The 20961-nt window shown below is 54.3% G+C and overlaps 2 protein-coding genes across 12 annotated transcripts in view; both read left to right on the top strand.

The window, feature by feature from the left end:
* ZC3H18 (zinc finger CCCH-type containing 18) overlaps window positions 1-8411 on the top strand; it is a 59211-nt gene extending 50800 nt beyond the window's left edge. For 8 of the 11 annotated variants that reach the window (XM_043526186.1, XM_037877574.2, XM_037877576.2 and 5 more), the window contains 5 exons: window positions 502-656; window positions 1321-1520; window positions 2944-3040; window positions 4742-4838; window positions 7463-8411. In XM_043526186.1, coding sequence (XP_043382121.1) covers window positions 502-656; window positions 1321-1520; window positions 2944-3040; window positions 4742-4838; window positions 7463-7667 — 754 coding nt within the window. In that variant the 3' untranslated portion in view covers window positions 7668-8411. The remainder of the gene's footprint in view (window positions 1-501; window positions 657-1320; window positions 1521-2943; window positions 3041-4741; window positions 4839-7462) is intronic. The other 3 variants (XM_043526187.1, XM_043526188.1, XM_037877575.2) reach the window with 1 other exon arrangement.
* Window positions 8412-14364: 5953 nt separating this feature from the next.
* IL17C (interleukin 17C) lies at window positions 14365-19024 on the top strand. The gene is made up of 3 exons (XM_007059340.4): window positions 14365-14602; window positions 15312-15628; window positions 16890-19024. The coding sequence occupies exons 1-3, from the start codon at window positions 14585-14587 to the stop codon at window positions 17137-17139; spliced, it is 585 nt and encodes a 194-aa protein (XP_007059402.1). The 5' UTR covers window positions 14365-14584; the 3' UTR covers window positions 17140-19024.
* The last annotated feature ends 1937 nt before the right edge of the window (window positions 19025-20961 follow it).

The following is a 20961-nucleotide window of genomic DNA, read 5'->3' on the forward strand; positions in this document are numbered from 1 at the left end:
GGTCTTGTGGTGCTTCAAAAAGGGAACCTGATGGCCTGGAATGTAGCTCTTGAATCGCGGGCTTGGATAACCCATATCTTTTAAAGCTTCCTTGGTAAATAAGTATCAGGCAACTTGTGTATCAGGCAGCATGAATGATATGGGGACACTCTTGACCTGAACTATATCCCTGAAACGTGTAGTCCAGGGCTTACCCTAGTTCTTGCTTTATTGATATCTCTGGATGAATAAGCTGTATACTTGTCTCTGAGTATAATATTACATTGAAGGTTTTTGCTGTCTTGCATCTGACAGTGTGTGTGAGGGGGTAATGTCATCCCTGCCTCAGGAGATGCAGACAACAGTCTTATCTTGTCCTGAGTACCACTCACCTTTGCAGCCCTTGTGACCGCTCCTCCGGTGCGGTGTGGGAATTAGCGAGAAGGCGCTTGTGTGAATTCTAGACACCCTCGTGGTGGTCTCCACTGACAGAGGTGGTGAGTGTGTCTGTCTGTTTTCCAGGTCCCTGAGCGTGAGCAGCGTCTCCTCTGTCTCTAGTGCCTCCTCCAGTAGCAGCTCCATACGCAGTGCAGACTCAGAAGACATGTACGCTGACCTGGCCAGTCCAGTGTCCTCAGCCAGTTCCCGATCCCCGACCCCAGCCCAGCAGAAGAAAGGTAGAAGTATCCAGTTCTGAGAATGAGGGAAGGGGGTGGGGCAAGATCTGCAGAGAGCTCACTTGGTGATATGGCAAACAGCATGGAACCCATTACACAGAGGTAAATGAAAGTGTGGGGAGCAACTATGGTTTGATATAGATTGGGAGAGTCCAAAGGCTTCACCCTGGATGGGTGCTGAAAAGGCAGAGGTGACGAGCTTGAGCGGGAAGGCTTATGCATCATTTCTGTGCTGTTGTCCATGTCTGCTTGGCTGCCTATCTGAGAAGGGGTCTTCCTTTCCTCACAAACCCTGTATGTGCTTTGGTGCACGCTCCCCCAGCATCCTTCCATTGCCCATCCTCTTTTCACTCTCGCTCCCCTGAGATGATGAGCCAGTGCAGCGCTGTCTTCCTGGGGCACTAGTATTTCCTCTCATAAACTCCCCATTTGCTCATCTGAGACCCCATCACGGTCTGATGCAAGAGCTTCTCATTCCTTGTCTGCTAATATGTTAACTATTCTCCCCTGGGGAATTCTGGCTTCCCACCGGTTTTAATCCGGGCGCCGTCGGCTTTGCTAACCAGCATGGGTCCCTGCAGCACCTTCCATGCTTTGAGCCTTTCTTTTTAAAAGGCAGGGCAGGATTTATTGCGCATCGCTGACACTGGGATTCTGGTTTCAGCAGGAAAATCGAAAAAAGAAGACAGTGTTAAAGAGGAGAAACGGAAACGGGAGGTGCCTGCCCAGCCCCTGAAATCAACAAAACCCACACAAGCGAGTAAATCGCAGCAGCTGCTCCCACCCCAGCAGCCCCCACTGCCCCAGCCTCAGCAGGGGGGGTTCAGTGCCCACAAAGAGATCAAACTGACGCTGTTGAATAAGGTGAGAGGTGGGGTGACGGCTCTCGGAGGGCTTTTCAGAGCAGGGGGAGGAAGGGGCCATTGCTGGCTCTCTGGCCTGTGGAGGAGAGTTTGCTGCCCTCTTGCTGAGGAGAGCTCTGCTGGGAATGTGTGCAGTTGCTTCTGAAGTTCTCATGATTATGGAAAGCGGGCAAATGACAGAACCTGTTAGGCAGCGTACACTATGTCTTGACTTCTGGCTGTGCTGGAAGCTTCCCTGGGGCACATTCCTCCGGCCCCATCAGGGGCTGTTGCCCGCTTTCCCTGAGCCACATTCTTTAGGCCTGTGGCCATATAGCACCTTGGCCTGAGATCTCAGCGTGAGAGCCTCCTGAGCTAGGCAGGGTCACACGTGGTGCCTTTCACTGCAGATTCTCCTGCCTCTGTCTGAGCCTCGCCAACCTGCAGCCAAATGGAAGCGTGATCTCTACGAGCTTGACTCGTGTTGCATAAGGGTGCTGAGCCTGCCTTGGGAATGAGCTCTCCTTAGGCTCTAAAAGTGATCACTGAAAGAGATTAAAATGGGTCAGTGCATGAATGTGAAGACCCCAAAGGACTGTCCTGCAGAAGGTGGAGTTGGTGTCTTATTAGGTGTGACTCCCTCGTAGTTAGTGCTGGGCCTGATACCCCAGCACGCCGTTAGGAGAAAATATGCTCCTAGAGTTTGCCGTCCTTTGGCTGAGAAGCTTGGTCAAGATCCCGACCGCAGGTGGTGGTTCACCCTCATGGGGCTTCATGCTGGTGGAGGGCGTTACCCAAATGACCTGGATAATTTCAGTTGGAGTGGTCATTTCCTGCTACCCTGAATTCTGCTTGCGACATTCTCCCGACTTCTCCTCCCTCGACTGCAGTGAGGAGTGTTCTGTGTGTGGGATTCCGACAGCTCACTTGTTAAGCAAGCTAGGCTCCTCTCTGGTGAAGGGGACATGATAAATGACTTACTAAATGTTACACAGACCCTGCCATAATGTGGTGGTAGAATCCCCTTTCACTTGTATTGGGGCGTGTCCTAGAGAAAAACATGGCCCTGTAGACCTTGTTAGTACTCGTGTCATCATCCTGAGCCAAGCCAAAAGAGACCGGACAAAATGCAGCTTTTTACTTCCTGCGATTCGATGTAAAATGCCCCGTTAGCAGAAACGCAGTCTGACCTCTAAGAGCGGTTCCCGATCATTGGAATGGCACATGACTCCAAGGGATCGATTTGCCGTTCAAGTGCCTTGTACCCGGGAAAGCAGTTTACCAGCCTGCTCCAAGGAAACCTCCTTAAGTACTGGGGCAGCGTGTCCCACTGGTATGGAAGCATTGCGATGCCCACGACAAAGGAACAGCGCCCAGCTGCGTCAGTTTCCTCCCTACGGGATATATATGTATCCGAATCTATCATCTGTTTCCTTCCATTTCAGGCGGCTGACAAAGGAAGCAGGAAGAGATATGAGCCAGCAGACAAAGACAGACAGGGCTCTCCTCCAGCCAAACGGGTTAACCTGTCACCTGACAGAGGTGAGGAATCTGAGAGATGCAGTGATAGGGTAAATGCTCTCTGGCATGGCCTGAATGCAGCTCTGCGGGCAGCAGTTTAACTGCTAGGGGAGGTCATTTGGTCATGGGGCGGTCAGCAGGTTAGATTCCAAGGGATCGCTGCCTCTGCCTTCCATTAGCTGGAAGGGTGTGTGCCAGAAGTTCATTTCTCCAAACCAGGGCTGCGTCTTCTCCAATAAAAACGGGGTGTTTGTCATGCTCTCCCACTGGCGAAACATGGTGGGGAGGAGGAACTTTCATTTACTGTGAGGTCAACCCCAGGGGGCGAGTATAGCACTGGCCTCCCCGGCTACCTTGTGGCTATCAGTGCCTGGTCTCCACTTTGGATTTTACAGCAAGATAATTATCTTGCCTCAGTTACTTGCTGTACAATCCCCCACCTTCCTGTACCATGCTTTAGTCTCCTGGGAGTCCTGGGGAAACCTTCATCGCATGCAGGCCTGCTGTCCGCTCGCGGCCTGTTACTGATGCAGCTGTTCGAGTCAGCAGGTTTTAGAAACCCCCACGTCTCCAGCTCTCCCCGCTCGTGGTGTTGCCCCATGCTTTAAAGGCATATGAGGGGAGCACAGAAGGTTGAGGGGCCAGAACATAGTATTAACCCTGCTTAATTCCTGTGAAACAGATACTTCCATACACTTGTGTGTGACAAAATCTAGGCTGGGACTGTAATAAAAATACACCATGACTCCAGTCTCTTTCCTTTCTCTTGTAACTTGTTAGCACTGAAACCTAGCTATTCGCATACTTGTCCATTAGCACCTTTATAGTGGTTAGGGCCCTGTAGATGCAACCTGTCGGAGAACCAGCTATTACCCTGCTTTCTTTCAGCCTTGGCTGTTGCTAATGCAAAACAAAGAAGCAGGCAATGGTGGAGGTGTTGCAGCTTTGCCTTGAGTGTTGTACAGAAGCTGGCTGTGACACGTGATGGTGTTTTCCCTAATCTCTCACTGTAGGCATATTACGTTGGCTGTGGCTTGGAGCCAGCAAAAATTCTTAGAGCGGTAATAACCCTGTCCCATCCCACTGCTGAAACGGTGACTTGGAGGATTTGGCTAGATTTAAAATCACTAGGACTCAGTGAGACAGTACAGCTAGGCCAGATATTCATGCCTTCAGCCAGCTGGGAAGCAAAGACAGCCGTTTTATCCTAGTTCTTGGATTGCTGGATGGACATGGGAAAGGCGGGCTAAGAAGCACTGCTGTTCTCATCCTCCCAGTGCCTGACTGCCCGTGAAGGAGAATGCACCGAACATACTGCCTGAATACAGCAAACCTGTGTTGCTTCACCTCTCCTCACAATTCATGTGTGCCTGGCAGTTCATGGGCAAATATAAAGGTGTCCCAGAGGTTTGCGAGCCAGTGGAAGGATCCCTCTGGAAGGCACAGGGTATAGCGCTCCCTGCAGTTCCCGGCGGAGGGCGAGAGGGCAACACATTGTGCATCACACGCTCCTAGGTTACTCTTATTCCTCACAAGTGCAGTGTCTCTGCAGAGCTGAGGGAGTTTCTCGAGGTGCTGCAGCTGGACCTTTCCTTTCCTGATGCAGCCTGGCCCATCTAGGGAACGGCTGTGTTTAAAGTGGCGAAGCGGTACTGTGTGCTCTGGTAACACACCAGGGCTTATGCAAGGGCTAAAACCTTTTGTCTTTACGTTCTGCAATAGGTCCTCGCGATAGGAAACCTGCTGGGAGAATCTCTTCACCCAAACAAGATCGGCAGAGAGGCCAGAACCCTAAACCATCTCCTGCTCAGACAGACAGGTCAGTGCGTATCCCGCCATCCACTCCCACCTATGACTTGTTATCTCTTGGCCATCATGGTTTGCAGAAGAGCAAAATCCTTGGCTTGTTGGCTAGGGAAAGAGCTGTTTGGCCAAAGACCTGTGGAGGAAGACCTCTCTTTCCCTTCTCTAGCAGTCTCACCACAGAGAGACGCAAGAGCCTCACTCATGGTTCGTTGAAGAAAACTGGGAGGATAGGGATGTAATTGGAAGATAGAGTGGCTTAAGGTAGTACTGAGAAGCAAGGAATTCTCTGCCACTGCCCTGACACCAGTTGCTTCACCCATGATTCAGTTTCCCTGCCTCTGAAATGGGTTTAAGTCGGATGTCTCAAGGAAGCTATTTGTAGTACACATTGAGATCCTTGGATAAAAGGTGCTGTGGACATGCAAAGTACTAGCAGAGAAGATCTTAACTACATACAACTACTTCAGTGTGAACTGCAGCCGGTGGAGTTTGCTGGGCAGAGCTCAGATTGCATGGAAGCCAGTGGGCTCCCTGTGCCAGCTGTCCCATTGTGGGGTCAGTCCTAGCTACAGGTGCTGGTTGTGACCTCGTCTCTCCTGGCCGGTGTGCATCATTCCATGTCTCTTGGCTAATCTTGCACAAGCTGAGCCACTTAAAAACCAGAGTAGGCTGCCAAGATGTGGCTTCTGGTTGGAGTTAAAGTGAATGACCCTGATTCCATCTACGCCCATCCAGGCCTTGGTCTCTGGTGCCAGCTTGTTCTCCTTCCTGTAGTCTTTCAACTGAAACAGAGCAAATGCCACCTTCGTTGCATAGCAGGACCCAAAATGCGGTGCCAGGGGCCTCATTGCCTTAGTGAGCAAGGACCATGCCGTGTCAGCATGGTTTCTGTTGGAACGCCTTGCTCAGCGAAATAGGGAGTGTTGTCTCTGGTACAGCTGAGATGGCCTCTGTCCAACTTGATGCTGGTAGGAGCCAGGTAGGGTGACCAAACAGCAAGTGTGAAAAACCGGGACGGGGGTGGGGGGTAATAGGAGCCTATATAAGAAAAAGACCCAAAAATCGGGACATCTGGTCACCCTAGAGACAGGTAACACTGCTTTGCATTTCTCTAGCACCTTCCCTGAGAGATCTCTGTGGACATTGAGCCAGTCTTGTCCCATGCCTTGCCTTCCTATGCCATGGGGTCTTTGCCGATCGGGACACCGAGGCACAGAGAAATTGAAGCTTGCCCAGTGCCCCACAGGAAGTGGGACAGAGCCTGAAATAGAACCCAGGTCTCACACTGCTCAGTCCTCAAGCCCGGCCTTCCTCCTTAGGCTACCAGGAGGTTATATTTCTAAGCTGTAACAGGGAACCTGAGCATTGTTACCTGCTTTGTCTGGAGCTGGCATTGCTAGCTCCTAACCCTCTTCCACCTGCTCTTGTTTGAGGGTTTAGTAACACTATCAGCTGGGCAAGAGAATCACAAGAACCCTGAGCCCGGGGACTGGCCGGGATAAAGGACAGGCAGGCAGAGCTCTCCCGGAGCTTGGTTTTGAGGTTTTAAATGCTTTTCAGTTCACATTTGAACAGCCTGCCCCTTACTCAGGGATTAATATCAAAGGGCGTCAAGTGAGGAGTTGCTGGGTTTAAGGAGAAGGATTACCAGGCTGTCTCTGTAACCTGGGCTATTGAGTCATGTGACATGCCGTCAGATTGCCAGAAGCAGCTACACAAACGGTCACAGATCAGTCCCAAGTGGCACTAGTGTGACCCCACGTGACAGCTGCCAGAAAGAGGGAGGTGAGGCTCAAATTGCACCCCTCCCGCTGAGCTTGGGCACTGCAGTCAGGTGCACGTTGTGCAATTCCGAGGACTATAGACGCTGTTCGGCAATCCCTGCGAGGGGGAGCGTGGGAGGGTTGACAGCATTTCCTGGCTTCTGGCTGTCATCACTGCCTTACCTAATGGCCGGGGGTTTCCTCTGGATTTTTATGGCCCCAGTAGGTAGGAGCAGGGAGGGAGGTGGAGTGCAGTCCATAAAACAGCAAGCGTGTGACTCGCCTCTTTGAACTCCACCTCTGCCAGGTCATCTGGAAAAAGCCAGGCAGTGTGGATGGTTAGGTGGGGCAGCTGCTGGGACAGCTGAGTTCATTCAGCACGGGGATTCTTTGGAGCCACCAAGCTGTGCAGTATTTAACCATGTGATTTCCCCCACCTCCCCCTCTTTTTTTTGGTACAGTCATGTGTTGTCCCTTATCTCAAAGCAGCTTGTAAACTCCTTGCGGGAGGGACCATGTCTTCCTGTGTGTCTGTCCTGCTCCTAGCATGCTGGAGCGCTAACCTAGGCCTCTGGGCTGCTGCTGCATGAGGGCGGTGGATTTAACTCCACCGTTCCTCAGGTACTTTTCGGCTGGGCTTGCCACTCAAATCCTAAAACTCGTTCATTTCAGCCAGCCTTTAAAGCAGCGGAGCGCTGACTGCTTCATTCGTGTTTCTGCAGCACTGGGGAAACGTGCTGTGCTATTGAACCCCTGCTGCTGTTCGAAAACCTCTTGATCTCGGAGCTGCACGTGCAGGAGGGGGGAGCCCCCTCTGTTACCTATCCGTCCCCCCTTATCGCGTTGTGGCTTTTTCTCTCCCCCCACCCTATAGGAAACGCCAGCTGTCGCCCCAGTCCAAGAGTTCCAGCAAAGTCACAAGTGTACCAGGCAAAGCAACCGAGCCAGGCCCAACAGCTGCAAGTGCGAAATCGGGCAAGTCCAGCACGCTGTCGCGGCGGGAGGAGCTCCTGAAGCAGCTGAAAGCCGTGGAAGACGCCATTGCTCGTAAACGGGCCAAAATCCCTGGGAAAGTATAGTCCAATGTGTGCAGAGCTCTGTCTCCACCTGGATTCGAGACTCTTCCATGTTTTTATAAATAGTATACAAGCGGCCACTCTGGATTTTGCAGTTCTGTCTGATTTTGGCTGCAATTCTTTTTAAAAATTAAAAAAAAAAAAAAAAAAAAAAGTTTGTCAGCTGAAAAATCCCACGGACGAGACGACTCACTCTGGCTCCTAACCCGTACGGTGGAGAGTCGGGGGGTAATCCCCTCTCTGCATCAGCCATGCAAGACAGACCAAGCCGGCACCGAGATGGAGGCCCACACCGCCACGTTTTCCCTGTAAATTATGCACAGAGGACTCCAAATTCCAGCCCTGTCGGATACTTTCACTTTCTCTCTCTCTCTGCCCTGCCCTGCCCTCCCCTCTTTGCTAGCCATAAGTTGTATTCTTCTAGTTAGCCTAGCTGTGTGTTGAGTGTCTTCAGCAATGCAGTTCTATATACTGTGTAACGAGAGAACCGAAAACCGCTGTGAACTACTGGCAACATCATCTTTTCTCCCCTGCCCCACCCTCCCCCAGGAACAAAAAAAATATATATATATTCTTGACTAAAGTCTGATTGGGAACTATGACCTGTCTTTTATTTTAAGCATCAGATTGTTTTAGTTGATTTAAAAAAAAAAAAAAAAAGAAAGCCAAGGTATTGTTGGGATGTCTGTCTGAGGAGGGTCTTTTTTTGAGGGGTCTCCCTGAAATAAAGTATTTTGATAAACAGTTCTTCCTATCTATTTTGTTCTCTTAACGATCCCAGTGTGGATCCCTCACTGTGGTCTCTGGGCACCTGCCCTCTTCTCTTTGGGTGTTTCTTCCCTCTGTCTGTAAGCTCCTCAGCCAGGTTGACTTCCCTGTGTAGTATAGTGCGGTCAGGTGACAGAGCCATTTAATCTTCCAGTGTTGGCATTGCTGTCGCCAAGGTTTGTCTGATTGTGAGCTCCTGTCACGGCTGGGCTGCAGCTTAATGTTACATTAACATCCTAGTGCTGGCACATCTTGTGCTCTGGAGCTGTTTCTGGAGGCTCCTAATGTCTTATAAACACTGGGCTCCAGCCAGAACTTCCGTTGAAGACCAGCTGCGTTGTTTAACCATGGCAGAACTCCCATCAGGAAGGTAGCACTGTCCCCATTTTCCAGAGGGGGAAACTGAGGCACAGGCACAAAGTGAAATCCCCAAGTTCACAATAGCAAATCCGTGGTAGAGCTTTAAGTGCATCCCAGACCTGATGGTGCTTTGGCCGGTCCTTTAACCTCCAGATTGTGCTTCCTCTCCTGACCCTGCTGTACTGCTTCGAGAGCTAATTTGATGTTACAAACTTAGCATTGTCGGTGTTTGCTGCACGGTCAAGTTAAGGGGTGAAGGACGTCAGACGAGGGAGAAGCCACCACTACTTCTAGTGGTGAGCAGGGATCCTAGGACTCCATTTGCCAAGGAAAAAGGCAGAATTTGCATTTTTACAGGGAATTTTTTATTTTTACATTTTGTGACAAAACATACCCTAGAACCCTGTTTATCCAAGCCTCCATTATCCGGCTCTCCGTATTAACCGAACCACCAGCTGCCCAGATCTGACCAGGGGTGGGGCTGACCACCCGAGGCCTGCCACTGTCAGCCCCGGGTGGCTGGTGGTTCAGTTAATACAGAAAGCCGGATAATGGAGGCTCCGATTACCAGGGTTCTGCTGTCTGTCAATAAAAGGTGTTCAACAGATACCTCTCTCTAAACGTTCAGTGTTTCATTTTAAATGTGGGAAAACATGGATTTTCATGGTTTTTATAGGAGAATTTTGTTCTCTCAGAAAACTAGGATCCCTGGTGGTGAGCTGTGATGTAATGGCAAGTCAAAGGTGAGGGGCCTTTACATCCAAGGCCCTAGTACAGCGATACCTAGGTTTCATTGCGAGATGAAACTCAGAGCTCAGCCGCGCACAGACCCAAAAGAACACACAGGCCAGGAACAATAATTCAATCACTGGATAGCCCTTCAGCTGGGAAGTGAGAGTCTCCTGCACGTCTGCCACTTTCACCTGACTCTCAGCACTTGTACTAAGGACAATAACAAGTGTCACAGCGGCGAGATCGGGGGGGAGACACCAGCCTTCTGGAATCAACTCCTGGTTTTCCCACCTTCCCCCGCCCTACGTTAGAGGGTTTGGGAAGTAGGCCTTGCCAAAAAGAAAAGGCCTGACTTGGTGCTTGGGTATCTTGCCTGGTAGTGCCACTGGGAGGGGAGCATGTTCCCGAAGCTGGTGGTGACCGGTATTAAAGGCATGGGGCTGCACCTTTCCCTGTATCTTCAGCCATCGCTGGGAGGCCTGGCTCGCTGGACCAATGACCTCTTTCCCCAGAGCAACTGCCGCATTCTTAAACTTCCAGTAGCATTGCTCTACCTTGACTTTCCTAACCTAGGGGCGGGAGCGCATATTTCTGACAGAGTTAGCTGCTGAAACCTTGCCATTTCCTGGGGACGGTAGCAGTCTGGCTTGGGTCAGCAGTGACCTGTCCAAGGGCCACTTATTTAGAGGTCATAAACCTGCTGGTTTAAAAAGGGTTAAGTACAAAAACTGTGCATGCTTTGCAAAATGGAGCATGCTGGCAGCACGAGGTGGATGACTATTTGGGCTTGAGAGTCCCAAGTAAAACGCCTGGTAAGGATGCGCCCCACCTTTGTGACCTGGAATTGCTGCTAAATAGCTCTCTGCTGTGGGCCCTGCAGTTTAGAGGCCCTTGTACTCATTTTCATTTGCTCTACGCTGCCTGTCTCCTGGGATCTGGCAATGCAGTCTAACCCCTGGATAAGCCTCCAAGGGGACCGGCTACAAGGATCACTTCGGCTTCGTTTCTCCGTCAGCTTGATTCTGTGTGCATGCCCCTAATGCTTGGTAATGCTTTCTGGCCCTCGCTCCCATGGCACTTTAGAAAGGTGAGCACACATCCTTCCAAAGCACAGACATCAATGCCCTTCCCCTCTGCCCAGAGCTGGAACTGGACCACCCGGTCTGCAGAGTCTCTCTCCCCCAGATGGTATGTAATGGCTGTAAGACATTGAGTCTAACAGTGCAGAAGTCAGTGAGCCGGCAGGGGGTTGCTTGGACAGAGTGCTGAGAAGCAAGCAGCTGCATACCAGCCGGGCAAAGGTTTGCCGGCCTCTCTGGATGAGCAAGTCCCTTCGTTGGGGTGCAGACATGGGCCCTTTGCTCCCAGGCATTTCAGAGCAAGGTTCGGAGAGCAGAGGGGGCAGCAAACCGTCTCCCCCAGGAAAGCAGGCGATGGCCTGTTTGGGTATCGCCTCCTGAAAGGGGGCTGGGACAAAGCGAGCAGCTCCACCCCGCCGTTCAGGAGTGGCCGGCTCCCAGGGGTGGCCCTGGGCCCAGAGACCTCGTGTCTGAGCAGCCTGAGTCTATTGATGCTAGGCCTGAAACTCCCGGGGATACTAGGGGAGCCAAACCCTTGCTGTGTCTCCCACAGCGCTCGCTCCTTGGCGTAGCCCCAGCCATTTAAAGCCAGGGTTCAGCCTTGTCTCTATGGCACCCATCCAGCACGTGAATCCAGCCAGGCGACGGCCCATGGAGCGGCCCACACGGCGATGCCCCTCTGTCAAGAGAGCTGCAAACTGGATGATAACAGCATGGTTCCCCCCCCCGCCCCATCCTCGCTCCCTGTTCGAAAACCTCTGCTCCCACATTAGGTGAGATCCCAATCTCGGAGCCCCCCCGGCCCCCCTCCTGCCCACACAACTCCCTTCTCTTCCCCCTGGTGCCCCTTCAGGCCGCGTTTGACGTGTAACGCCTGGAGTGGCTGGCTCCAGCCTCCCGCGCCAGGGCATGTCAGCCAGGAAGTCCCTGGGCTAGCGGCCGCCTCAAAGGCGAGTTTCGCATTCTTTCCATGCTGCGTTTGTTTCATGCCTGCACTGAGCCTTGCCAAAGGGCCGGGGCCTCGTGACGGTGGAGGTGTGTCTGCCACTGGCCCTGAGGTGGGGGGGGCAAGGCACTGACTTGTGTTTTAATGTTTGCTCCGATGCGGGCCCTGCTCGATGCCCAGGCCGCTGGGTCCCAGGCCCATCAGCGGCTGCAGCCGCTTTCAAACCCACGCCCGCCAGGCCGGCCTTTCACATGTGCGTGGGCGAAAGGTATCACCTGTCAGCCCTTTCCTGTGTTACCCAACTTGGGACTTCTCACCTTGCTTCAGCTCCCCACCTCAGCAGCCACCGAGAAATGGGCCACTTGTTACACGGGGCGGTGACGTCCTTCGCCGGCTCTGCCGCAAGGGGTCTGGGGTCTCCGGCTCGCTCTGATTGGCTCGGTGCCGCTGGGACGTGGGCGAGGGGCCAGCTCTCTGCCCGCCGAGCCCCACGCTGCTGCCAGCTGGAGGCGCCCGGGTTTATACCCTGCTCCTGCCTGTGGTCGCCTGCTGCCTCTCTCCCAGACTGGGGGTGCTGCATTTATTCCTGTAAACAATTCACCTGCACGCACAGCATGGAGTGGGCACAGACCGGGGGCAGGCCCCTTCCCTGCTGGCACCCAGGGCTGGAAACTCTCTCTGGGAAGCACAGACTCCATTTGCCACCAAGCAGCTGTCTTTGGCCCAGGGGGCGGGTGGGGGGGGTCTCACCTGCTCAGTGGGCAGGTTAATGAGAGTTGCCCCCCCCCCCCACATCACTCTGCTGTTCTCCCTCTTTCCATTCAGTCAGGGGCCCCAGGGAGTCCCTGCAAGGAGCCGTGGCCACGAAGGTGCTGGGCAGTGCTTTGCAAAAATTCCTAGGCTGCTTCCCCTGCAGAAGTCGGGGGGAGGGGGAGGAATCTTCAACGCCAGGGGCTGGATCTCGTCTCTGCTGCGGGGCTGGAAATAGTCCGGCTGTCTCAGCCCTGCTCGGGGGTAAGGGAAGAGTCGTAGGGACACATCAGCTTGGGGAGGGGGGAGTGCAAACAAAGCCGCAGGCTTAGCCCCAGAGAGTTCAGGGTCTGAGATATCGGGTCGTGGGAGGAGCTGGACAGAAGGGCAACTGCCTGTCCCTTCCCCTGCTAGCGCTGCCCCCCGCTTCACCCTCCAGCCATGGAACTGGGGGTTGCTGCTGCCTGGCGGGGAGACCGAGAGAGAGGCATTAGGAGGCGCCGAGGGAGGGCCTGGGAGTCATGCCTCGCTGTTCCCGATGCCAAAGGCTGCATTTCAATGTGCAGCCCTGGCCCCAGGACAGCCCTGCAGGCACCCGCCCGGGGGTGCGCAGAGAGCCCCAGGCCCGCACTGAGTGAACCTGATGGTGGGCACAAGGGCAAGGGACTGCTCCCTCCCTGTCTGAACCCGCGGGTGCTGGCCCGGTACCTGGAAACCCTGGTTGCCCAGCCCCACTCTCCGGGCAGCGCATGGCCTTGGGGCTCCGGCCGAGTCCCACCCCATCACCACGCAGCGGGGCAGGGGGCCAGGCTCAGCCACTCAGCGAGGCTCCAGGCCAGATTGCCTCCCAGCCGTTGGTGGCATCGGGGCCGGTCCCAGCGAGCTGCAGTGCGGCATGGGGGTTTCCCCTTAATCCCGGGCCAAGCCGGCAGGAGCATGTGACAGCCACGGTGAATGAGTGACTCCAGCGCATGGCAGCAAGGAGCAGCGCCTGGTAAGGCCGGTTTGCAGGGAACCCGTGATCCAGCCAAAAGTTCAGAGCCTGCTTTGCGGGTTGACGTTTCACCCAGTTGTGGCTGCATGTTAACCCTTCCACGGCTGCTCTGGGGCGGGGGGGGGGGAGACACCCCATCTCTCCGGCATCTCCCGGTGCTGCCCAAGTGCCCCCTCGATCAGGCAGCCCGCACGTGTCCAACGCTGCCAGTGCCACGTGGTCAGGCCTCGGGGCATTATCTTTGGGAAGGGGGCTTGACTGAAGAGATGGGGCCTGTTCCAGATGTGGGTTAAGGGCACCTTTGAGGCCTGTGCCAGGTGCCCTTGGACAAGTCACTGCTCTGTGCCTCAGTTTCCCCATATGTGCAGTGCTTTGAACGTCCCGGATGTGGACTGTACAGCGGCATTAGCTGACTGGCTCCCTTTGCCAACTCTGACGCCTACCGCGTGGCTGAGAGTGTTGCCCCAGGGAGGGATTACAGCTGAGAACGAACCGGCAGACCCGGTGCAAAGGCGCTACTACTAGCTTTTTAATGCCAAGAGCGTCCCCCTCGGGCAGGTCTCTTCCTGGAGAGGTGTAAGATGAGCAGATCCTGCATCATCTCATCCTTGGGGCAAGTATGCCACCCAATCAGGCACCCACCCACACAAACCCAGACCCCTCTGCTCTGGGCGCCCACCAGGTCCCTAGCAGAGCGTCAGCCAGCTCATCCCAAGTGGCAGTCTCCAAAGCCAAGGGGGGAACTGAGCCGTGGGACACGCACACACACACACACACATCCCGCAAGCTCAGCTGGGGCATCTCTTCCTCTGCCTCCCGAATCAAACACATGGTCCCTGGGTCAAGCTCCAGAGGGAGCCACGTGGGGAACAGCAGGGAGATGGCAGCCTGTAAAAAGAAGGACTCCCCCACATTCCCCCGGTTCCCTGCCCCGGGCCACCTCGCCCCTAAAGTGCTGAGCCAATGATTAACAGATTGCAGAATAAAGGAAGAGAGACTCTTACAATCAATTAGCCACTGTCCTGCTCCTGCCCAAGAGGAAGTAGCCGAGGTAAAATGGGAGGAGGAAGAGAGGTTGAGTGTTTGGAGTTTCCAGGTGTGTGTACATCACCTACACGGTCACTATATAAACTCAGGCAGCCAGAGACCTGGCCAGAGAACACCTGTCACTGCACCTACCACCCCTGAGGGCAGGAGCAGCCAGCCTAGGGAGAGCCACAGAAGAGAGCAGACGCTCTGCAGCCTGAGGACGCATCACCTGCTCCAAGCCACTTGGTTTTCCCCCTCCTCCATGGACTCAGCCAGCGTGGTAAGGCGGCTGCCTCGGCCAGCTCTTAGCCAAGGGATTCCCAGCACCTGGGCTGGCTCGGCACCCATGCCAGTGGGGCCCTCCTGGCACGCTGTGTGTGAGGCAATGGCCAGGAAGGCTGAGTGGCAAAGAGGGTCAGCAGAATAAGGGTGGGTGGGCAGGTCCATAGCTGGCTATGCTCACACTGTAGGGTTGTGTAGAGCTGTGTGGGTACATATGTGTATATATATACACTGTGTGGGGACATATAGAAGCTCTGTGTGTGTGCATGGTGGGAGGGTGTACATATATACACACCCTGTTTGTGTAGAGCAGTGTGGATACATATATATGCTTTGTGTGTGTGTGTCCATATATACACACACTATGTGTAGAGGTGTGTGGGTACACATATAAGCTGCGTGTTTGTGTGGGAAGGGGGTGTACAGACCTACACACTGTATGTTTGTATAGGCCTGGGGGGAATATGCACAGTCCATTGTGTGACTGTGTGTGTAGATAAAATGTAATGGCAGCTGTGACTGTTCTCCGAGCCTGGGGGGTGGGACTGTATTGCCCAAGGACTCAGGCTCATGGGAAAGCCGGCCATGATTGCAGAGGGGAGGGCGTTTTCTGGAGGTGTCCCCCGGGCTGTCACGGGACGGCCCTCCTGGGAAGGCTACTCGTCTGCAGGCACTTATCTCCCCCCCCCCCGGTCTCTGTCCATCAGGGGGTGCTGTGCGCCCTGCTCCTTCTCTCGCTGTCGGCCGGCCAAGCCCAGGGGCGGTCAAGGGACCGCCGCAACCACCACCACCACTGCTTCAGCCAGGAGGAGCTGCAGGCCGGGGAGCTGCCCACCCACTTTGTGAGCAGGACCATGAAGTGGGACCGCTACGCCCCCGTGCAGCTGGTGCCGCACCTGGAAAAGCTGCAGCAGGACGGAGGCCAGAGACGCAAGCGCCAAGTAGATGGTTGCCCGGCTCTGCAGCTCCAGGCTACCGTCAACAGCGAGCCCAACGAGCGCTCCCTCTCTCCCTGGAGATACCGGTAGGCCTGGGCCGCCCCTGGGTGGGCAGGGTTTGCATGGGGAGGAACCTTAGACAGTGAGACCTGGCAGCAGTCTGTGCCTAGCAGGCTTGAGTCGGGGTTGCACGGCCTAGTGATCTCAGCTCTCCTGGGCTCGAGGCTCAGCTCTGACCCCACCACCCAGCGTGACCTTGGGCACATCTTTTCCCCTGGCTGTGCCTCGGTTTCCTCTCTTGGGCACCGGATGCCGTCTGAGCATGGCTGTCGCTGGTCCTTTTCATTCGAAGACCAACCGGCTCCGTATGAAAATCCCCAGTAGGGAGCGAGGGCTGATAGGTGGAAAGGGTTCCCGCGGCAGAACAAGGGTTGTGCGTTCTCCCCCACACAAAACAGGAGCAAAACACTCCAGTCCCACTGCTCCCCAGCCAGGGAGCCACAAAGGAATGGACAGTTGCTAAGAAACGACTGATCTGTGGACTCCCCGGGGAGTCATAGGAACCCCCGGTTCAGAGAGAGACACACAGGGGATCTCTGAGAGAAAAAGATCACTGTGGCCCTAGAGCAAATCTCCCCAGCTGGTAAATCTCTGCAAGAGAATTGCAGAACAGAAGACCTGTTGATTGTTTACACCTTGTCCATCCCCTGCAGCCAGGGCAGGCTTGGACCCCTCTCCTGGAGCTTAGCGCTGATGCACCATGAACTGCTGTCTCCCTTCCTGCCCTGGGAGGGAGGTATTACTGTCCCCATTTCACAGATGGGGAAACTGAGTGCCCAAATGCTCATCGAAACTGTTTCCTTGGGTCCATCCAGTGGAAACAGGCCTTAAATAGACCCCGAACGAATCCCCAGATGGTGCAGTAATGTGGAACTATCTACTGAAGGTACTTCCATGGCCCTATCCCCAGCGCAGCTCATGTATTTATCCTCACGCACCCCTGTGAGAGTTATCCACATCGTACAGGAGGGCCACTGAGAAGCTAAGTAACTTGCCCAAGGGCACGCAGGACGTCTGGGGCAGAGCTGGATGAATGGAGACGCTTGGAAACATGGCATTGGGGCTGGACACCCGCAGCTCTCACTGACATCCATGGGGGATGGAGGGTGGCCAGCTCCTGTGCCCCCCAGATCACACAGGGGAGTTTCAAGCTTGTGGCACCCTGTTAAGGTGCCAGCTGAGCTCTGAGCATGGCAAGGCAGCCAGGGAGGCTGCTGCCAGTGGGAGATGGGGTGCATTAGCTCTGCCTTTCCCAGAGCGTGGCGTGACCCTTCTCCTCTCCCGCAGCATCGACGAGGATGAGAACCGCTACCCGCGGAAGCTGGCCTTCGCCGAGTGCCTGTGTACCGGCTGCATCGACGCCAAGACGGGCCGGGAGACGGCCTCGCTCAACTCCGTGCCCATGCGCCAGACCATGATGGTGCTTCGCCGCAAGCCATGCCCGCACAGTGCCAGCCCTGGGACCTTTGCCTTCGAGATGGACTACATCAAGGTGCCGGTCGGCTGCACCTGTGTCCTCCCCCGGTCCAGCGGCTGAGCACATGTGACAGGTGCTGGAGCAGCCGAGCTCCTGTGGAGCCAGCTGGTTTCCAGCACGTCAACCCCAGACCCGTAGTGTGACCATGTCACACAGACCAGTATGTTTGTTTTAAAGCACTTACTATTTATTTCAATTGTAGGCCCTATGGAACCAGTTCCATGTTATTAGCGAGACCAGCCCCCAACCAGCTAGCTGTCCTGGGATCTGGATTCCAGCTTGCCACCTGGTGATCCTGAAATCCAAACCGTCAGCTGCCCAGGTTGAGCTGCAGGTGCTTTGCAAGCTGGAAATGCAATGAAAAGAGCTGTGAATCCTCATGCTTCAGGGCGCCACCTGACTGCCAGCTAGAGGGGCCAGGAAGGAATTTTCTCCTTGCTAGAGTTTTGCACAATTAGGTGCATCTCTTGGGAGGCAAGCGGGAATGCATTTCTTCCTCTGAAGCAACTGGCATTAGCCACAGGCCACTAGCCTGTTGGAGGGCTCATTCTAATGCTCTTGTGTTTATTACAGACCTCATGCCTGGCTGGCCCTGCCTCCTTCCCCAAGGTAGATAGAGGGTGACAGGAGGAGGAGGGGTCATATGGAGGTAGGCGAGCACGCCCACCTTGCTGATTGCACACATTGTGCCGGGCACTGCCTCCGGGTGTTCGCTAACAGAGAGCATGCCAGGGCTTTTCGTTGTGTGGCTACATTTGTCTTTAAAAAAAAAACCCAAAACATATGAAATTCCAGCCAAAAAAACCTGACAGTAAAGGCTGCACAGTGAAGCAATGGCAAAGCTGGGTTGCCTCCATAGCCTTAACTCTGCCCTGCAGAAAGCAGTGCATACTGACGAGCATTGTCCTTGCTGCTTTACTTTGCAGCCTTAAGATGCTCTGTGGGCTGGGGTCTCACATATGCTTTCCTATCAAACCCAAGCACGTTGACTGGCCAACAAGCTGTGAAGTGGGGGGATCAGCCTGTGCTCTGCGCATTCCCAGCCCCTTGGGAGACCTGCAATACCCTGCAGCCGTCCTTGACTCTGCAACGCAGGGAACCATGGGCTATTACAAGGCTGCGTCCAGCCCAGATGGCCCCCAGCTGGGCCGAAAGGGGTCGGGGCCAGCCAGCCTTGATGCTGATTCGTTCTGTGTATTTATTGGTTATTTATTTATTTCTATTTGATGGGAGATGCTGTCCCCAGAGATGAAGGTGCTGGCTCCCTTGTTACCGAGAAACATTTTCTTTGGAAAAACACTGAGCCAGATCCAATCCCCTGACCTGTCTCATACTAGCCACAGCCTGAAGTCTTGCATTGGAAATCAGGCCTGCCAAGTGGGACACCAGTGAGGTGTTCTGGCCATGCTGACGGGAGGCTGCTGGCTCTGGGCAGTGCTTATAGTCCCTCATGAGCTTCAAAATGCCCCTGCAAAGCAATCCCTGTGGCTCGCGGCTTGTAAAGCGTGAAGCAAGTGGCCACATGTGTGCTCAGTGCCCACAGCACCAGGCCAGCCCAGCACCCAGCTGGACCCAAGACTACACACCAGCAGGGCCGTTTCCTTTGCAGCAGCTGCTGCTGTTGTTTTTGAACGTGGCTCGGGGGGCGCTCGCCCCAGGGCCAGCCCTCCAAGCGCCACAGCTACCGGGGAAAATCTATTTATTTAAGCTCCATGTGTCCTTATTGTGAATTCTGGTGAGTGTGTGATAATGCCTAATTATTATTATTATTTATGCCAAGCCATTGTTATTTATTGTGTCCCTGTTAAGCCACCCTATTTAATATTGCCTGGATTTGAATGTTGCTGATTTGTTGAAAGCATCTGTTGTTCCTGGGATGTAATTTCTCTGGTGTGGAAGTGGGAGAAGTGCCAGCAAATAAAGTTTTATGTCTCTATGGAAAGCGTCCAGGGCTCAGCCTTGTTTGTTACACGACTCTTTGGCCAGTGAGGTTTGGGGTGAGCTGGAGAACTGCTGTTGTCATTTGGGGGGGAGGCGGGTCTAGGAACTCTGCCCAGGTTGTGAGCTCAGCCGCTGGAACGTGCTTCTGGCTGCAACACCCTATGCCAGTGAGTGGGAAAGGCCGGCGTCTGAAAAGGAGAGAGACGGCTCAGGCCTAACAAAAGGGGCGACCGAGGCAAGCCAAGGGCCGTGCCTGATGAACAAGGAGAGGAATGGGCCAGCTTGGTGTGCTGGAAACCCAGCCTAATTAGGGGATGAGCTAGAGGATGGGCTATTCCACCCAGTGCGAGACGGGGGCGGGCAAAAGAGCGATCCGGACTCCCGGGCTAGTCTCCGGCAAGGGCAGCAAGCCTCTGGGTCAGCCTGTCCTTCATCGGTGCATTGAGCCCACAGCCCAGCACTGACCCCACCTGATACATGTGAGCACCTGCTCCGGCTTCCCAGCCCTCGTTTGCTCCCATCCAAGCCCCCTATCGTCCTCCTGGCCTACCTTGCTCCCTCAACCGGTCGCTTGACCCCGCGCCCAGCGGCACCCCTTGGCACCAGCATGACATCGTGGCAGATTTTTGTTTCCCATTTGCCTGGGGCCACAGCTGATCAGGCTGGGGCCACAGGATTTTTTGGGGAAGAGAGGACACAACACACCAAGTGTTTACAGTCTAAAGCTTTATGAATAAAATAATAAAAGAACAGCAGAGAGTGTTGGGAATGCGTCCACGTTACTTAAGGGAAGAAAGTAAGCATTAATGCCCCAAGCCCTAACCCACTTCTTTTCTCACACATGCACGACCCAGACTGGCCAGGTCTGAGTGTCATGTCAGAAGAAGGCGGGCGGGGAAGGTGGGCGGGAGTGCTGTCCTGGGCCCAGGCCATCCAAGGATCTGCTGTGCTCTCTGAATTGCTCCAGCTTTTAGGAGGGTTTTAAGTCCTGGGCTTCTTTTGGGGTGGGGAGGGTGTTTTATTCCGTGACCTTTGTTCCTGGTGCTCTTTGTGCCAGTCTAAACCAGCTTCTTGTGGGGTTTTTTTTAAAACAACGTGGCTTTAGGGATGCCTGTCTTGCCCCCTCCCCGCCCTGTCCCTTATTGTTGTCTTTGTGTTTTCAGACTCTGCAACCCTGGGCTTTGTTTTCTTTTTTGCTGGCTTTGCTGTTTGAAAGTGCACGTCTGTGCAGTTAAATTTTCTTTTTTTATGGCTGCTGGGGCAACTTTAAAGCTCCCGTCTTTCTCGGCTCGCAGCCAAAAGTAGGGTGCGAGCTGTGACCTTGGACTGGCTGGGGCCAGCGTTTTATTTTCAAATTAAGCTAGCTAAACTTTTAAATTAGCTTTTTTTTTTGGCTTTTTATACCCTGTAAAAAAACTTCCACTCCCCACGTGCACACCTTTAACCTTGCAATAGCGTTAGCAATATATACTGCTAATGTGCCTTCCCAAGGAACTTCCTAAGGGGAAGGGACGCCATTGGGTTATAACAACATGGCCCAGCCGGAGGGTGGGGCTACACTACAGAGTTAGGGCACCGAAAGGGTGCATACGTCACCCTAGTTATGGCCATGTCCACTGCGATGGTGCGCCTGCCGAAGTAAGCAGCCCGTTACCCCGACGTCATGACGCCCCCGCCACGAGGGGTGTAGCGCTCACGTTGGTGTAGTTAGGGTGATGCAGCGTCTGTGTAGACCCTGCGTGACTTACGTCGGCTGTTGGCGGTCAGTCCCAAAAGGGCTGACCTCCCGTCCCCAAGTCCTGGGACTGACAGCCCAAGCTGTCAGCGGGGTACAGGAGTCACAGCTCCCCCAGCCCCTGCTACTGCTTCCCAGTGAGGGATGGGGGCAGGGAACAGCCCCGGCCAGGCTCTGGGTCTCTTCCCCCACCATGAGACTTCCCT

This window comes from Chelonia mydas, chromosome 12 (genome assembly GCF_015237465.2).
Source record: "Chelonia mydas isolate rCheMyd1 chromosome 12, rCheMyd1.pri.v2, whole genome shotgun sequence".
NCBI lineage: Eukaryota > Metazoa > Chordata > Testudines > Cheloniidae > Chelonia > Chelonia mydas.

Bases quoted from the DNA above. Each gene is read 5' to 3' on its own strand.
- IL17C (XM_007059340.4), top strand. The intron at 15,629-16,889 runs GTAGGCCTGGGC...CCTCTCCCGCAG, and splicing joins CTCTCTCCCTGGAGATACCG to CATCGACGAGGATGAGAACC.